This window comes from Triturus cristatus, chromosome 10 (assembly GCF_964204655.1).
Source record: "Triturus cristatus chromosome 10, aTriCri1.1, whole genome shotgun sequence".
NCBI classification, from domain to species: domain Eukaryota; kingdom Metazoa; phylum Chordata; class Amphibia; order Caudata; family Salamandridae; genus Triturus; species Triturus cristatus.
The window spans coordinates 632,097,341-632,116,768 of NC_140593.1; the positions used below are offsets into that span (position 1 = coordinate 632,097,341).

Sequence of the window (19,428 nt, forward strand, 5' to 3'; positions counted from 1 at the left end):
TCGTTCATAATTAAAATAACAAAAAAAGTTTGATGCGTTTAAAAAGGAGCATTTCTGCCATGGGACACTGATGAGACCACACTTAGAAACAACAGGACACGGTATGCTACAACCAATAGAAACGAAGGGAAAGTAAATGGTAAACACACAAACTAATGAAAAGGAAGGGCGAGATGTAAGCACCTTTTTAGATTTATATTAAATACAGTAGATTTCACAAGCACAGTGCAAGAGCTGTGCAGGCGAAACCTAAAAATGTCATCCCTGCGAGAGGCACATTGAAAACTGCGCTCCCAATTCCAAAAGCAGAGCATTTCTCGGAGTGACACAATAATCTAGTAGGCCACATTCAGGTGAGTAGTCTAGACATTTGTACACTTTGTGTGTGCAAGTTGCTTATGAAGTGCGTAATTGTTATTACCTCTTCACATGACTTCCTCGTCCTCCGTCATTACCATTGAGGACATAACAAGCAGCCACTTGAATCCTCCTTCTCAAGGTGGTGGTTGCTGGTTTTTCACCCTGCCCAGTATAACCAAATGTAACACTTTACTAAATTCAGCAGTTCTCTGTAAATAGATTTCAATGCCCTCTACACATCCAGCGTTCTTATATCTGGATCTTCCTCCAGAAACTGTCTTCTGAGGTGTATGAAAATTCTCCTGACCCTTTTAGCCAGCAAGGTGCTGAATTCCTATACTGTTCATCCTGAAGTAATTGCAATAAAAAATATTCCTTTTGCTGATAATATAATAACCAGTCCAATGAAATGGGTTCTAAGGTTTCCTTCTTCAAAGCTTTTAATACCAACGGCATGTCGTAAGGGGGAACTTTCCCACGTATCACTGTTTTTATGAAAAAAAATAAACAGTGCAGAAATCTGTCCACTAAACAGATTATCCTGACCAATTCTCTCTCTCCTCTGAAGACCCTTACATCCACCAACTGTGTCCTCAGTGTAGATTTTTGAAAAATCCATCCCTTAGAAATCCTGATATCTTAAAAGATCACATGGCTCTGGTTTTACATCCCCTGTGTAAACCATGTGTCAACATTTCTCCAGTGCTTACAGTATTTGTATTTGTAGAGGGACACTTATTCAACTGCAACTCTTTAGCAACCTCCTCAGAACATCCTCAACATTGCTGAGCGACCTGTTCAATCGTCGAACCCCCAGTCTTAACCTTTCAAGTGTCCTAGATGAGGGAAAAATAGCGAGAATGAAATCAGTGGTAGCTCCCAGCAGGATTCTGCCAACAGAGCTAACAGAAGGAGAAACCACATCCTCTTGGGCCATATTTGTGCAATCAATATCTCTGCCTTTTCCTGAATTGTAATCTGAATGGGAGAAAGGCATACAGGAGGGCTTTTGGCCACTGTACCACCAAAGCATCCACCACCCATTCCTTCCATGTTGGGACTGCTGAAAAAATAGAGGTAGATGTGTGTCCTCCAGAGAGGCAAAGAGATCGATCATTGTGGGTTACAACTTTCCGCAGGTCGAAAAATATTGCAGTGCAACTGGAATTGGGCTTGGGGCGATGATGGGAACACAGCAACTCTGAAGGTCCGCAAATTGATTCTTCCTTTTTGGCAGATACACTGCTTCTAGAGAAGGAAGGCAACCTTTCACCCCATGTAAAAATGTCTTGGGCTAGACAATTTAAGGAGCGGGACTTTGTTCCCCCGGGTGATTTAGGTATTTATGATTTGGCCACCTGATTGTCTGTTCTCACAACAGATCACACTAGTGGGATCTCTACGGGTTTCTTTCTCATTTGTGCGGGTGTATGGCCCCAGACAAATACGAGAATCCTTGGCTCTTGCACCTATGACACAGACCTATGTGTGTGCCACGCCGCAGAGTGGAAAAGTGGAAAAGTGTGCGGTATCCATAATACGCTGCAGATAGATCTGGTTATTTATTTAAACAAAGCTCGTTGGATAGATTTAAGGTCCTGCCTATGGTTGTTTTTGTCTCTCAGTCATAATCTCAGCAATCATTTAATTGTAAATGGTATTTATATTGCGCTCTCTACCCCTGAGGCGGCGTTGACGCTCTTTGCAGCTACTAGCACGCTACTCAGGAACCCAAGATTAGAGGTTAATAGTTATTAGATTAGTAATAACTTATTTTGCATTAGTTGTGCTAGGTTTGTGCTCCTTCTCTTCTTGTATGTTTAGTAGAGTTTAGAGTAGAGATATGATGATGGGAATGGATTTGAAAGGGAAATTAGTAAGTTGCTTTTGTAAATAGTGGTTGTGTGTGCTTGTTAGTTGGGTAAAAGGCAAAATAGAAAAAGGAGGGGAACGTTTGAGAAGGAAGTTTGGGAGATCATAGTAGTCAATCAGAAAGGTTTGGGATGAGTTAGAGAGACACAAGTTGAAACAACTGAAATTATCTCACGCATACATATATGCACATGACGCAGTAGATTTTATTGGCTGGAGAAAGCCAATCTATATAAATACTCATATGTACATAGAAGCAGCAATATTTACATGGTTGGATGTGCACATTTATCTTGTAGTGAAGTATGCACACTTTTTTAAGACACTTCTTAACATTTTAGTAGCAGGAATAAACTCCTCTATATATTAATCTATATGTACATAGAAGAGGCAATTATGGCATTGTCTTATCTACTCATGTATATTGTGGTGTAATATACTTTTTTCCCACTTACATAAATGTAGCTGCTTATCACAGGAAGGACCAGTTCAAAGTACAATGACCCATGTAGAACAACAACTTTATCCCTATGCTGTGAAAAGCATAGTTTGTCATGTCTGTGAATAATGTTGTGGTACACTGTTGTGTTGTGGGTATAGTGCCATGTGGGGAAGAGCCAGCTCTTGACTAATCTTCTGAAGTTGAGATGGCTTTCAATGGATCTTATGTGTGTGGGTGGTGAATTCCATAGCTTAAAAAGAGAGACATGTTCCAACCATGTTTTTTTCTTGTATGTAGGAATGTTCACACGAGGAGCCATACTTGAATGTAGGTTTTTTTGTTGTTGATTTGTTATATTTCTTCCTGATGAAGAGTATTCCTTTGCTATGTATTGCTTTGGGTGTGATGACATCTTGAATGTGGTCTTCTGCTAATGTGTAGGGCCCTCAAGGCAGGAGAGATGTGTGTCTGTAGGTTTACATGTAGAGAAGTCTAGCGGCAGTGTTCTGAATTGTCTGTAATCTTCTGTGTTCTCTTAGATGCCTCAGCACCACTAAACTTGTTTCCCTAATCGTATTCTTTATTAGTCTTTCAAAATAAAAATGCAATGAATAATACAAAGAACAGGTTCAGTGGATAGCAGCAATGCAAGTTTGCTTTCATCAACAACAGGTATAGCTCAGGCAGCCTCCGTGAAAGGCTCAATCGCGCACAGAACAGCATGGGCAGCATCAATACAATTTTCCCTCACATACAGAAAAGTTAAAGTCTCCTAGATGAGAAAGCAGGTAAACCTCATATTTCTGTCTGCTGGGATTTGTCAATCTATGAATAAGTGAATAAGTAGGAATGAGTGAAAAGTGTTACTGAAACATGAATCTGGTGAAATACGCTCTTTTGTTTTTAAGTTTGCTTGTGGAGTGAAGTTTGGCATTGCATTAAAAAAGAGCAGCCCCAAAAGTAAACTAGAGAAACACATATTTCAGGCTTGTACTCGCAAAACGTCTTTGTTCAGACTGCCCATCCCTTCCTAGACAGGGAGTGAGGGTTTGTGGGGATTATAGCTGAGGCAATCAAGGCAGATCTGATTAGATGTTGGCTACCAATCTTAATAGCTGTGAAAAGAAGGACATTTTCTGATTGCATGAAAGGGTGAGTAGTCAGATTGCTGTTCTTTTCAGAGATTTCATTGGACACCCTTTCATCTAATCAGATAGCAGCATGTGTTAGATCCATTCTGATTGAGTGTTGATGGCCAGTTAGAATAGCCCATACACAAACTTTATCAATGTCCCGCCACTGCTTCTTTTACAGGTAATTTCTCGGTGTGATGCTTTAGTCAGACACTACACATAGCTTTGCAATGAATTCCAGAGAGTTGGGAAATTTAAGGAGAGGTGTAGCACGATCTGAATAGAAAGGGATGCAGGCAACATTGCGTAAATAAACTATGGAGCACCCTACCAAATTAGGGGCATACGTGAAGCACACTCGCATGCAAACACCACTCCACATGCAAGAAGGTTCAGCACCGTTCAAAAATAGTCAACAAGTATTCAAAGAAATGTTCAAGACGTCAGTCATTTTCTTGGGAAGATTCTCTTTCTTTATTGTGCAATCACATGGAAATGAAGAGTCATAATCACATTGGACATGAAGGATCTTAGCCGACGCGTTTCGTCTCTTACAAGGAGACTTCTTCAGGGCTAATAGAAAAACATATATAACATACAATTATCACCATGAAAATAGATCAACATGTGCACAGGTGCAATTATCAAACTACACATACCTAGAGTACCAAAGCTAGTGAAACAATTTCAATATAAAAAGAACAGAGCCAAGAATGTATCTACGTCGTGAATCATGTCTATGAGATAACAAACCCAAGTTAGAAATGTGTGCCATTTGAGTACAAATGCTCAATTCAACATGTCTATAACAAGCATAATAAGAGATGTTGATCACTTTAAGCGTCAAAGCATTTATATTCCATCATGTAAGTATTTAATTTCATACCTTTCTTTTAACATTTGACTGATGCAGACTGCAAGTTATTTGAAAATAGAGCCAGCAACCCAAGTTTTTCACGCTGGCAAAGGGATTTCAATGAAATGAAATGATGAAATGAAAGGGGATTTATAAAGCGCGACTGCTGCCCTAAGGCGTCCAAGCGCTAAGTAGAAAAACTGATTCACTGAGGTGGTAGCTAAGGGAGAAAGGAGTAGAATTAGTTTCTGAACAGGAAAGTTTTTAATTCCTTGCGGAATGAAGGGAGGCTGGGATTGGATCTAAGGGATAGAGGAAGAGAGTTCCATAGTTTGGCGGCATTGAATGTAAAGGTCCTGCCTCCTGCTCTTGACCTCTTAATTCTGGGTACTGTGGCTAGAAAGGCATATGTCGAGCGCAGCAGTTTCCCGGGGAGGTAGGGAGTGAGAAGAGAGTGATTGATCTCCGGATTTGCTCTGTGAAATGCTTGATGGGATATGCATAGGGTTTTGTATTTTATTCTTTCCCTTACCGGGAGCCAGTGGAGTGATCGGATACCCATTTTGGCAGATTCTTTTCTCTGTATCTTAAGTAGAGTACGTGCCGCACAGTTCTGAATTCGCTGTAGTTTTTGCAGCACGTATTCAGGGGCTCCCAAATAGAGAGCATTATTGAAGTCTATCCGAGACTGGATGAGACCCTGAATGACCACCTGTTGAGCTTCGAATGGTAGGAGGGGCAGAATTTTTCTCAGCATACGCATGATACCAAAACACGTTGCTGAGGTTTTGGTAGCCTGGGTATTCAGAGTGAGTGATTTGTCAAGCCACACTCCCAGGCTTTTGATGTTGTCCTTCGAAGTAGGAGGTGGGCCTAAACTAAGGGGCCATAGCCGGTCAAAGGCAGTGAGGGTGGGGGGGCCGAGGAGCATGACCTCTGTTTTATCCCCATTTAATTTTAGCGAGGATGCTGTCCTCCATTTCCTCACCTCTTCCATGCAGGCCGCTAGGCTGTCTCGAGGGGACCCGCTGTTCTTCTGTGCGAGGGAGACCACCAGCTGGGTGTCGTCCGCATATGAAATGATTGTGATACCATGTTGGCGGACAACCCCAGCCAGCGGTCGCATATACACATTGAACAGCGTGGGGCTTAGGGAAGAGCCCTGGGGTACCCCACAATCCAGGGATTTACTGGTGGAGCAGGATTCGCCGTCAAAGACCTGGAAAGTCCTTCCGCTCAAAAAGGAACTTAACCAGTCAAGGGCTGCCCCGGCAAGTCCCAGATGGGACAGCCGGCGGAGCAGGGTCTTGTGGCAGACAGTGTCGAACGCCGCACTTAGGTCGAGGAGGACCACTGCCACTGATCCCCCTTGGTCCAGGATCCTTCTGGATTCCTCCGTTACGGCTAAAAGTGCAGTTTCTGCGCTGTGTTTGGGACGAAATCCATTCTGATGATTGTTAGTCTATAAGAGTCAATGTTTAAGACAAATCAGACGTCAAAATTGTACATAGAAACAACATCAAAATGCATATATCATGTGTTTCATGTTGTCATGGGTTTCTTAAAATCAAACAGGTTATGGTAAAACACCAGAGTCAGCTTTAGAATATATAATAGCTATCAACAATCTGGATTAACATTCACTCAAGTAGGGGATCATTGATGATTATCCGAATAACATATTATAAAAGAAATTGTCAGTCAATGAGAGCAAGGCTTAATACATCATATCTCGGTTATTGTTCCAAAGAAATTAATGGCGTGGCAGCTGTAGCCTCATGCTACCAATGAAGCAACAGTTATTAACATCTTATTTAAGTGAACAAGTTTCACCCATTACAAAAAGAATTTTCATTTATATACAACAATGTTGTATAAAATTCGCAAAAAGCAACCTGTAACAATGAACTGCATATTTCCAATAATTATAATATAAACAATTTCTAATACGGTCATACATACCAATTCAAGGACAATCCAACAAATGAGTATCTATGAACAAATCAATAAAAGGTACAGGATTAGTAATTACTTTTCTGAGTCCTAAAGTTTAACAAACAGCAAGCAAAATCCCAAGCAGTGGATATCCTAAACGCTTTCTGTTTACAACATGGATGCTTCCTCTGTATTACGGCCGCTACCTTTAATAAAAGACGCTGTCAAGGAACGAGAATTCACTCGCTCACTCAAAGATTACACGCAATTCTTAGTTTCTATGAATAGAAGGCTATGGCCAATCAATACTGCATGAGCTATGTATAGCGAGTTTGTAAATGGGCTCAATGAAGAGAAAATTATATATTGTCTAAAATTATTGGCGGTTACATTGGATTTTATTAAGCTGGCCGAGTTTAGGCAAGAACTACTTGGGTTGCACACAAAACTGGTGCACGCCCACACATAAAGACCGCTACAATACATTTAAAAAAAATGTTTAAAACAAGGACGCTTGATTATTTACTTACTCCTAGTAAAGAGAAACATATCCAAGCAACAAAGAAGTGACATATTATCATTTTTCAAGCGCTTACCTAAAGGGGTATGATAGCCCGTGTCTTCTGGTCTCGTTCTTTTCAGTGGAGGAACAGAGTTACCAGAAGCCAGCGTTTTTAAATCATCCGCTCTGAGATCCCATTCACCTGTGTGAGCTTAAAAATCAACGACGGGCCAATTGTTTAAAGATTCATAGTTTTCGTGTCGGCCATTTTTAAATGGTAAAACGCGATGTTAATATAATACAAAGGCAATAGTTTCTAGTTCAAGCCCAGGAATCTTACACAAAGTTAGCCAAATGTAAGTTCTTTTGTTGATATGTTAAAAAGACCGTTGTCATGATATCTAATTAGTATCCTGTTAAGAAAGTATTAAGTTTAAGCGCAATGTGTTCAATCACGCTATATAACGATGATGTGTCGGCACTCGCATGGCAGCCATATTAGAAGAGTAATCGTATTTCCCTCAACACGGTGCTAAATATAAACATAGTCAAAAGGGACACTCAGAATATAAAGATTACGAAGATACAATGTATCTCACAGAAAATTCATATAAAAAGAACAGTATTTGTCAGATGTCAATAAAACAGAAAGATCTATCGCAACTATAACAACCTTCTTTGTGCGATATATATAAATGAGTCTAGATGCAATACGTTGTTAAATTCAGAATTTCAAATTAATATAAGTATAAAAAGCATATAGGTACTGCCTGAATAGGCTATCGTTAATTCTTAGAGCGATGTTTCAGTTGTTTAGATATTCCCTGATGGGTAAATCTTGTTGTTACGGCGGCCATCTTAGTGCAGTATACATCAACATAACAATGACAGGCTGCTAACGAAATATCGTTAAGGACAGCACTACATTCATCACTGTCATATATATTCAGCGAATGGTTTAAGTGTGTATCTAAACTCCTGAAATAGAGTACAGAGAGGATCTCAAACAACTGAAGAACAATAAATAATATGCCAGAGACCAATACCAAAAAAAGACAAGATTGCATGTAGGTCAAAGAAAAAGCACAGTGAACGATATCAAGATCAGGTGCTAAGACATATAAAAAGTACAGTTGGATTTCATTAGTCCAGTAATTGGCATGTTTGCATAAGCGTTTTTACACAAAGTTATGGCAACAATTAGATAATATAAGCTGAGTATCCATAGCCATGGCTTATATTCTGAGTGTCCCTTTTGACTATGTTTATATTTAGCACCGTGTTGAGGGAAATACGATTACTCTTCTAATATGGCTGCCATGCGAGTGCCGACACATCATCGTTATATAGCGTGATTGAACACATTGCGCTTAAACTTAATACTTTCTTAACAGGATACTAATTGGATATCATGACAACGGTCTTTTTAACATATCAACAAAAGAACTTACATTTGGCTAACTTTGTGTAAGATTCCTGGGCTTGAACTAGAAACTATTGCCTTTGTATTATATTAACATCGCGTTTTACCGTTTAAAAATGGCCGACACGAAAACTATGAATCTTTAAACAATTGGCCCGTCGTTGATTTTTAAGCTCACACAGGTGAATGGGATCTCAGAGCGGATGATTTAAAAACGCTGGCTTCTGGTAACTCTGTTCCTCCACTGAAAAGAACGAGACCAGAAGACACGGGCTATCATACCCCTTTAGGTAAGCGCTTGAAAAATGATAATATGTCACTTCTTTGTTGCTTGGATATGTTTCTCTTTACTAGGAGTAAGTAAATAATCGAGCGTCCTTGTTTTAAACATTTTTTTTAAATGTATTGTAGCGGTCTTTATGTGTGGGCGTGCACCAGTTTTGTGTGCAACCCAAGTAATTCTTGCCTAAACTTGGCCAGCTTAATAAAATCCAATGTATCCGCCAATAATTTTAGACAATATATAATTTTCTCTTCATTGAGCCCATTTACAAACTCGCTATACATAGCTCATGCAGTATTGATTGGCCATAGCCTTCTATTCATAGAAACTAAGAATCGCGTGTAATCTTTGAGTGAGCGAGTGAATTCTCGTTCCTTGACAGCGTCTTTTATTAAAGGTAGCGGCCGTAATACAGAGGAAGCATCCATGTTGTAAACAGAAAGCGTTTAGGATATCCACTGCTTGGGATTTTGCTTGCTGTTTGTTAAACTTTAGGACTCAGAAAAGTAATTACTAATCCTGTACCTTTTATTGATTTGTTCATAGATACTCATTTGTTGGATTGTCCTTGAATTGGTATGTATGACCGTATTAGAAATTGTTTATATTATAATTATTGGAAATATGCAGTTCATTGTTACAGGTTGCTTTTTGCGAATTTTATACAACATTGTTTTATATAAATGAAAATTCTTTTTGTAATGGGTGAAACTTGTTCACTTAAATAAGATGTTAATAACTGTTGCTTCATTGGTAGCATGAGGCTACAGCTGCCACGCCATTAATTTCTTTGGAACAATAACCGAGATATGATGTATTAAGCCTTGCTCTCATTGACTGACAATTTCTTTTATAATATGTTATTCGGATAATCATCAATGATCCCCTACTTGAGTGAATGTTAATCCAGATTGTTGATAGCTATTATATATTCTAAAGCTGACTCTGGTGTTTTACCATAACCTGTTTGATTTTAACAAACCCATGACAACATGAAACACATGATATATGCATTTTGATGTTGTTCCTATGTACAATTTTGACGTCTGATTTGTCTTAAACATTGACTCTTATAGACTAACAATCATCATTGAAATCCCTTTGCCAGCGTGAAAAACTTGGGTGCTGGCTCTATTTTCAAATAACTTGCAGTCTGCATCAGTCAAATGTTAAAAGAAAGGTATGAAATTAAATACTTACATGATGGAATATAAATGCTTTGACGCTTAAAGTGATCAACATCTCTTATTATGCTTGTTATAGACATGTTGAATTGAGCATTTGTACTCAAATGGCACACATTTCTAACTTGGGTTTGTTATCTCATAGACATGATTCACGACGTAGATACATTCTTGGCTCTGTTCTTTTTATATTGAAATTGTTTCACTAGCTTTGGTACTCTAGGTATGTGTAGTTTGATAATTGCACCTGTGCACATGTTGATCTATTTTCATGGTGATAATTGTATGTTATATATGTTTTTCTATTAGCCCTGAAGAAGTCTCCTTGTAAGAGATGAAACGCGTCGGCTAAGATCCTTCATGTCCAATGTGATTATGACTCTTCATTTCCATGTGATTGCACAATAAAGAAAGAGAATCTTCCCAAGAAAATGACTGACGTCTTGAACATTTCTTTGAATACTTGTTGACTATTTTTGAACGGTGCTGAACCTTCTTGAATGAAATTTTGTAACAGGGCTTTTGTGCTGATAAGGAACATAGAGGGCAGTGTTCCTTGGTTCTTTGCACTGTAAGAGCTATATTTAAAGAAAACACTTTTCATTTGTTAAGTGCGGTATCTATAGCCTCTACCCTCATTCTGTGTGTACCACTCCACATGCCTCACATGTCACAGAAGAACAGTAATCATACTGACTGTGGGGTGGAGCAACATTTGTGTATGTGGTTTAATAGGGTAACACGATGTGGAATAATATGAACAACATATAAGAAGAGTGCGGTTTCACTGCAGATGAGGTTACACTGATATGTGCAAGGATTCAGATTGTAACCGAAAAAATTATAGCGTTTTTAAAACAATGAATACAGTGGTTCATAGAAAAAGGTTGTTGACAAAGCTGGATCACTAGTCTTGAGAGCCACTGAGAAATATAAAACTTTTTATCATTCAAAAGCACCTCCACTGCACAGACCGAACAAATAAACACTGGAGAATACCATCATGAAACCAGAACATTGAGAAAAGCAGGGAAAGAACAGATCTCAAATTTAAAGTTGGCAGAGATTTGATTTTATAAATCACATATTCTAATCTAGCACACTTAATTTTGCAATAGAAAAGGGCTGCGTGCTACATACAAGAGAATACGGGTACCTTCTTTGGGAAATACTGTAATGTTGTTGCTCGTATGTAAACCATGCTGAATAATTGATGGGTCATTTCTTCTTCAGGGAGGACCTGTGGGTGAGAGCAGGTAAGGTCCTAAATCCCGAAAAACTGTTCTTTGATGAGAAGGGATCTGCAGATATTCAGCTGGACTGCCAAGGCAGCATCGTGGCTCCTGGGTTCATCGACACTCAGATAAACGGTGAGACCAATTAGCACCAGTAATGGATTTAAAGTGTTCAGGGGCTCCTGGGGCTTTTGGTTCTCCAGATATTAAGCTGAGAATCTTACAATGAAGGATTCAGGCATGATTTTAGTATGAACTCTGAGCTTTTCTTTAGCACTGTGACTGCCATCTAGTGTTACCGCAATACTCTGTAATAGTTCACTCTTGCTCCCATTCTCCACTGGAAATAAAATCTCAATTATAGTGTTCTCCCATCATGAAGTTGTAAGAAAATAGATGACGGTGTGACTGTTACCCTGTATAGAGTAAGCAGCCTCAGCTCTTGAACAAAAGTAGACTGTCATAAGGTTTGCCTCTTGTTTTCAAAGTGTCCAAGCTTAGGAGTAGCATTTGCTTTCTGTAACTTCACATTGCAGTGTTGATCTTGGTGTAATTCTGTTAGAATAACACTTGCCATTAAACAAGGAACACATGAACGTAAAGTTAGAGCGAAGACCACATTTTTGAATGACCAAGTTACATATTTAACAAATTTCAGAAAAGGGGCTAACTCAATTCACTGGTGATGTTTATAAAATAGGTCAGGGAAGCTCATTATTTTCTTTACATAATTGTGCTCCCTGAAGGAAAAATGCACAGTGTCAGTCAGAAACATACAGAAGAATGGCAGCACAGCTTCCAAAGACATTTCCTCATTACAGCATAACCATTGCAGATCAGACTTCCTTGGAACACTTGTGAGTGGAAGAGACTTGTCATCTGATTGGGTTAACCTTTGAGAAAGGATACCGCATCCTTGTGCAATGTCCCTGCCTTGTGTGCAGCAGTGAAGTCCAATCCCTGCAGGAAGTTGGCTATCAAATCAACTCAGAGTTCTCACCCTTCATCACCCACTTGCGAGGTTTGTGATCCTTCTGATCAAAACCATGTCCCAAATATATAAGGTCCTGAGGCACTGAAAGACCTGTTTTGTGGCATTGCACTCATTCTCAGTAGCAGCCCTGCTGGGCTTCGTAGTACGTTTTTTGGCTAATAAAGGTGACTGTATGCTCCTAACCTTTCCTGAAAGAACTTAAGGAGTGCCTAGATGGAAGCAGTAACTATATGGAAGAACATACTTTGCTGCATGAAGGGATGGATTGCACTTGCCTTGAGAAGTGACCTACTCCATGGACGACCACCAAAGCACCTGTGTGGGACAGCCTAGACTGCCATGGAGACACAAAGTTGCATCAGTCAGATATGCTTGTAGTAGCTGTGACATCATATGGTTAAATGAGCTGCTCCATTGTATTCACAGCTGAAGAATGTTACTCTTCAATGTCCCCTACAATCCCTGTACCTGTGGTGTGCCTCTATTTACCTCTCTCTGGGGTATCTCTATGCACCTCTCCAGTGAACCCGGAAGGTGTTGACAAACCCTGGTAAGGAGTCCGTTGTTATCAGTGGGAGGAGGTCACTCTGATTTCAAAACCATTTGTGTTCTATTTCTAGCTCAAGCAGCTGTTGACGGTGTCACAGAGAAAACCCCTGGACCTTCCAGTGCCCATAATGAGTACCCCTGCCACTGCTAAATCTCATCCACATCTGGTGGGTTTCCAGATGCGGGCTCTCCAACCCCTGGCCATTTAAGGCGACATCTATAAAGAATTGGCGCCCTGGTCAGCTACTGCCCCCTGCATACCTCCGTGGCTACTGAACGTTTGGAATCCAGTTGATTCAACTTGCAGCTACCAACTGAGCTTTGGGGAACAGATAATGGATCACCCGTAGGCTTCGCTTGGAATGCTCTTTGAAACACTTACACATTATATTTGCAGCATGGAGGCTTCAGTATTTGTCTTGGGCGCTTATGGGCGTCTTGTAAGATCAGGGCAGGTGCACAGAGTGCACTTCCGAACACATTTCTTTATATACCATTATCCTCAATCACAGCCTACATAAGCTAAAGGAACAATTAGATGGTTGTGTTCAATTGATCTCCAACTTTGCAAAAGACAAGCTTGAACACTCCCAAGATAGCCTAAGAAGATCTGAACAGTCCTCCTTTGGATACGATTGACCAAAGAACTCAATCTTAAATTATTTGCCAACTCATAGTGCTAAGAGTCTACAATAGTGTTTGAGATTATTCTCTGTTTCAGAAGGTGTTAGACCTTCTGTTTTTTGGTTCCTGCCTATTTCAGTGTAAACAACATTTTAATTCAACTGCTCAAAAGCCCTTTTCATTATAATTTCAAGAACATTCTGGGCATTGAGATTACTAAGTGTAAACTGCTTCTGAGTTTCTGCGTCCGCACTGCCTGCTGGAGTGATTCTTTACCACTTGACCCTGCTCCCCTGACAGAGTCAAGTGCTGAAAGGAAGTACTTGGATATTCAGCTTGAGTGCAATAGTTTTGTGGCACCATGACATCAGTGATAAACAATAATGTGCAACCAGCTGTTGCCCGGTAACGCTTACTGCACGGGACCCTTCACATTTGTCAGCAAGTAGAGAGGAATGTTAAACTCTCTTCTCAGAAGACTATTCATAGCATTAAAGGAGTCCAGTAACTGCAGCTATGTTATACTTAATGAAAACAAAGGTCTGAGATTCTGAACTTCAAGCCTTGAAGGTGACGAAGCTGAAGTTGCCTCGCAAAGACGTGGAGCTAAAACAAGTTAACACCAAGAAAAGGCAGCTCTTTATCAATATCATGGCATCTCAGCCCTGTGGAGCAGTACCATCTAACTTACGGAATACTGCTGAGGATAGTACAGTGGCCTAATAGGAAAGGGATGGAAGTTAACGCACCCCAAAACATGATTCTTAAGCACTGTGCCCTATTCGTCTCCCTGTAACTCCCTATTACCAGGACTCTGAAGGAAACTGAAAGGGTCAAAAACAATACGCTCCTTCATGACCTGCTACATGTAGAGGAGATGAATAGCTTAGTTAATGGAGTACTAGTCTACTCTAAACTGACAACTGCTCAACACCCTGGATGGAAGACTGCACCTGGAACTTTTTAACACCGGTTTTCTCTAACCCTAGGATTAACTCCAGCCTGTATGTACAACACAATCATTAGGAACGGTCTGCCTGTGAAGAGCACAATATACACAATCTCAAAGAAGGACCACATGTGCATTAAGGGAGATGTGGCCAATATGCTGGACCTCGGTGTTATAGAATACCACAAAGTCCAGGGGCCAGCTCAGTGGTGTTTGTCCTCAACAAGGTCTGAAGGTCATATGCTTCTACGTGGACCAACGAGGGTCTCAACATTATCACTAAGACCAATGTCCACCCATTTCCCCATTCTGAAGGGTTTGGAGAGACACTGAGGGCAGGCATGCACCTCCGTGCTTTTCATCTGACTAGTGGCTACTGGTAAAGTACTCTAACACCTCAGAGAAAGTCTACCAGAGTAATACTTTTGCCCAAATGAATTCCCAAGCCACATTTCAGAGGCCAGCCAACCATGCACTGTCTGGCCTAGAAGAATTTTGTATGGTCTACAGCAATACCTGTAAAGTCAACATGGTGAATATGCAGAGGGTACTGGCTATGTTTGGGGGCTAAACTGACCGTAAAGGCACAACGTTCCAGACTACTCAGTCTTTAATCATCTCAATTGCCCAGTCATGGAGGTTGTACCTTTTGAAATGAAGGATATCTCTTTAATCCTGAAGATGCATGCTCCTGGCCTGATGTCAAGTGGCCTTAAACACCATCTCACACTGCATACTAGCCACCAGACTCCACTAAGCTGGCATCCAAGTAATGGCCCTAGACTGGATACGCTCATTCCTCATGGGCAGAACACAGTGAATAAGACTCCTACCCTTCCTCTCAGAACCGACAGAGACCAGATGCGGAGGATCCCAAGGATCCTCCCTCAGCCCCACCATCTTCAACGTCTTCAATGCCTGCCTTGCAACCATCGTCAGAAACCATGGGCTCAACATCGTCTCCTATGCCGATAACACCCAACTCATCTGCTCCTTCAGCAAGGAACCCGACATCACCATGCACAACTTCCAAGAAGGGATGAAAGCCGTCGCAACCTGGAGGAAGAACAGCTTCCTGAAACTCAACTCAGAGAAAACAGAAGTCCTCATCCTCGGCTCCACCACCTCTGCATGGGGTGACACCTGGTGGGTCCCACCCTTGGAAACCCACCCACCCCGACCGGCCTTGCACATAACTTTGTCATCATTCTGGACTCATTGCTCACTATGAATCGCCAGATCAAAGCCGTCTCCTCTGCATGCTTCAACACCCTCCACATACTATGTAAAATATTCAGCAGACTGGACTACGTTAACGCCCTCTTCGCTGGAATCAACAAAAAACTCCTACACAAACTCCAGACTGCCCAGAATGGCGCAGCAGACTAATCCTCGATATCCCATGGCACAGACACATCATCCAACACCTCCACGAGCTCCACTGGTTTCCCATCGAAAGAAGAATAACTTTCAAGCGGCTCACGCACGTCTACAAGGCCTTCCACAACATCGGACCACAATACCTCAACACCGCCTCTCCTTCCATGCCCCCAAGAGAAACCTCAGCTCAGCCAACCTCTCCCTAGCCACTGTCCCACGCTTCTACATGATCAGAGCGGGTGGAAGGTCCTTCTTCTAACTCGCAGCCAAGACCTGGAACAAGCTCCCCCTTCACCTCTGGCAAAGCCTACACTGCACTAATTCAGGAAAGACCTCAAGACCTGGCTCTTCGAATTACCTCAACTGAGTTGCACCGCCCCCCATCCCCCCCAGCTCTTCGAGACCCTAACGGGTGAGTAGTGAGCTTTACAAAGCCCTGATTGATTGATGTCCTCCTATGGGACCAGTTTTGGATGGAGAAGGAGATGAATGGCTACAGGGAGGCTGTTTCACAAAAGGATATGGTAATGATTCTGTATGCTATATTAAAGGAATCTGGTGGCCTCTCTTCTGTCGCAGATTAGTTGACAACTGGTTTTGGGTGGGGGGGAGTGAGCAGAGATTTGTACATTGGCTTCCCACCACACAGGAAACAAGTGTAGCAGATGTCTGGAGTCCAATGGCCTGCTCTAGTCACCCTCGCACACACACAAACAGTCTGTGTGGGTGGGACCATGCTTGTCTTAGACATAGAACTCTCTCCGTTAGATGAGACTGCGCATATTTTACCAAAGGGAGTTCACACATCCATCATTGTCATTCTATACACAGCCGGGGTATACACAGAAGACACCTTGACAGAGATGGGTGCAATTTAGGTTTTGTTTCAACAAAGTGAGGAGTTTGTGATTGTGGTGGTAGACTTGTTATTTGACCTTTACATATAATGTGTCTTGGCTAAAGATAGATTGGTGCTGAAAACATCCAAGTTTAAGACGTGATCTTTCTTCAAAAGAATATCTTTCAACCCCAGAGACTTCACATAGAGGCTGATTATGAGTGAAGGTGCTGTTTATCACACCTCATAAATAACGTTTTTTGGTGTATGTTATTTATAAATTGTGCCCATTACATGTACAACGAGGCACTACGCTTGGGGGAACTACCTCATGCACTTCAGGAATCCTTTCTAATATCTCTCTACAAGCCCTATTGAGACCCCATCAACTCTTCGTCTTATCACCCCATTGCCATACTGGGGGAAGATTACAAAATATTAGGTAAAATCCTGGCAAACGGGTATACCCAAGTCCTCTCAGAACCTATACATCCAGACCAAAATTGATTTGTCCCAGGTCGTAGTGCATCCCACAACCTTCGAGGTATGTTCCACATACAGGATAGACTTCAAGAATGCTTTCCAGATGTCGCTTTTCTGATCCTTGACTTAGAAAAGGCATTCAACTCCCTCGACTGGGACTACTTGTTTCAGGTCCTCATGTGGATGGCCATAGGCTATAGAACCGCTAGACAGCAGAGGGACAATCAAAGTATGGGCATTTCCCTCGCAGAGAGGACACACCCTGTTTCACTGTTTGCAGACAACCTCCTGTTATACCTCCAAGTCACGCGCATGAACTTAACCTCCACCCTCATACGGGATGCATTCCAGTCCTATGCTAAATATACTGGCCTTGCAGTCAACTGGGACAAATCTTCTGTCTATCCATTGCACTCTGGTCTACCTCTACAGGCACTTAGCATAGGTAGGGCCTGACTCGCTTGGCAAGACTCCACGGTCTGGCATTTGGACTTTCGCCTATATCACTTTACACCTGGCCTCCTCGATGGCAACCTCTGACCCATACTCATAGCAGTAAGGTCACTAGTTCAGTTTTGTAAAAAAACTTTCACTAGCCACTACATGGAAGAATTCCTTGTCTAAAATGGCAATCTTACCCTGCCTTTATTACTACTTTGCTAACCTACCCGTGGTGTAATCACAAAGGAGACTCCACAATGTGTGGAGGGGGTAACAGGAGGCGTGGGGTTCTAGGAGCTAGCGGCCTCCATTGCTAAATGTTTACCACAGAAAGCTGCTCCTAGTGAAGTGTGACCCTACTACAGTTATAAAACTATTGTGAGTTAGGACATCTCACAAAAAGTAACGGACTGGTCTCACACACCACCTGGTGTCATGCTTCATCATCGGCCAGTCCTCGCCCTCCAAAACCTTAGTTTGATGGAGGGCGGGCATACACCTGGAGACAGGGATGCACTTCTAAACCAAAGAGTGGGGGCCCGTGAGATGGACCGTGAAGTTAAAAATCATTATAGTTACCAGAAAGTGAGTTTTAATGTGGCCAATAACTATATGATACTAAAAACAAAGGACAGTGGGTGGGGTGTTTAGTGTCCCCTAACCGTCTCGTGAAAGGTCAACATGTTTCTGCCTTGTAGGCCCAAGCGGGTCCAGGTCATTCATCAGGACCTAAGTTTGAACTGGGGGCTCCGTTCTTACCAACAGGTAGCAAGAAAGTACCACTGTGCGGGTGTGGCGAGGGCCGCACTCCGCTTCCTAAATGGCTTCCGAACGTCAAGCCTATAGGGAGAAGTGAACAAACAATTGTATAAAAACTGTACAACTGGGTCAAAAGAAACATAACATTACAAGACATAATGAAAAGAAACAGCGCATGCGTAAGTTCCTTAAGGTGAGTGACTATTCACGTGACTTGTGCCACTCTGTGTGTGTACACAAACAGATCGAGAGTATTGAGGCTCTCGTGGGTCTTACCCTAGTTGAAACAACTACTTGCCACATGGGGGGTGGGGAGGGGAAACTCCTGTTCATTCTGGAGGGAGAGAAGGTAAACCAAAGTTTTCATTAACCGGTGTGTGGGAGATGAGATTCCACATGCGTGTATAGCCCACGCTCATTCACACAGTAACGAACCGGAAGGGTCCAGTTACAGCATTCACTGCATTCATACTCTTACTGTCTCAGGAAAAGAATCCCACGTTCATCCTATGGTGTTGCTCCCGGTCCTCCCGAATGTAGGAATGAGGCCGCGGGGTCGGTGTTTTTATAGTGTGCTCGTGGCTTAATGAGAGACAGCGCTAGGTAGTTGAGGCTGAAAAGTGGCTCCTGGTGTGTGGTTTCCGGTGTCCCGAGCGGATGTGAGAGGGATGCGTGCGGCGAGGTGCCTGGTTTAGTCATGGCTGTAGCGCGGGGCCAATGGTTTTCCTCAGCGGCGGTGCGTGCCCAAATAAGGGGAACGAATCGCTGGACACTCCCGTGGTTGATGTCACGTGTGAGCGAGGTGAAAGAGCGCGGCCGGGGTTGCCTAGGTAACACGGGGGTGCCGCGGTGAAAGGGTTCTGATACGTTCTCAGAGGACCAATGCGAAGTGATCGCCTAATGTTGTTGTGGGCGTGGAAAGCCATGCTAGAGCAACCATGCTTCTTTGAAAATAAAGATTCATGGAGGGAGCGCGTCTGGGGTTGCCCTGGTGACGCGGGGATGCCGCGGTGAAATAGTAATGATTCGCTTGGGGTGATCGCCTAGTGTTTGTAGGGCGAGGTAAACCATTCGCCGGTATGCGTGCGTCAGAATCATGGTACGCGGTCGATGTCCCAGTTACAGAGGGGGTGCTGGTGCTGGCCCAAGTAGCGATCGCCTTCATTAGAAATGGGCGCAATGAAGC

At 42.2% G+C, this 19,428-nt stretch overlaps 1 protein-coding gene across 2 annotated transcripts in view; it reads left to right on the forward strand.

Annotated features, from left to right (window-relative positions):
* AMDHD2 (amidohydrolase domain containing 2) overlaps positions 1 to 19,428 on the forward strand; it is a 300,831-nt gene that overhangs the window by 70,414 nt on the left and 210,989 nt on the right. For both annotated transcript variants that reach the window (XM_085632173.1, XM_085632174.1), the window contains exon 3: positions 11,224 to 11,360. In XM_085632173.1, the coding sequence (XP_085488299.1) occupies positions 11,224 to 11,360 (137 nt within the window). The remainder of the gene's footprint in view (positions 1 to 11,223; positions 11,361 to 19,428) is intronic.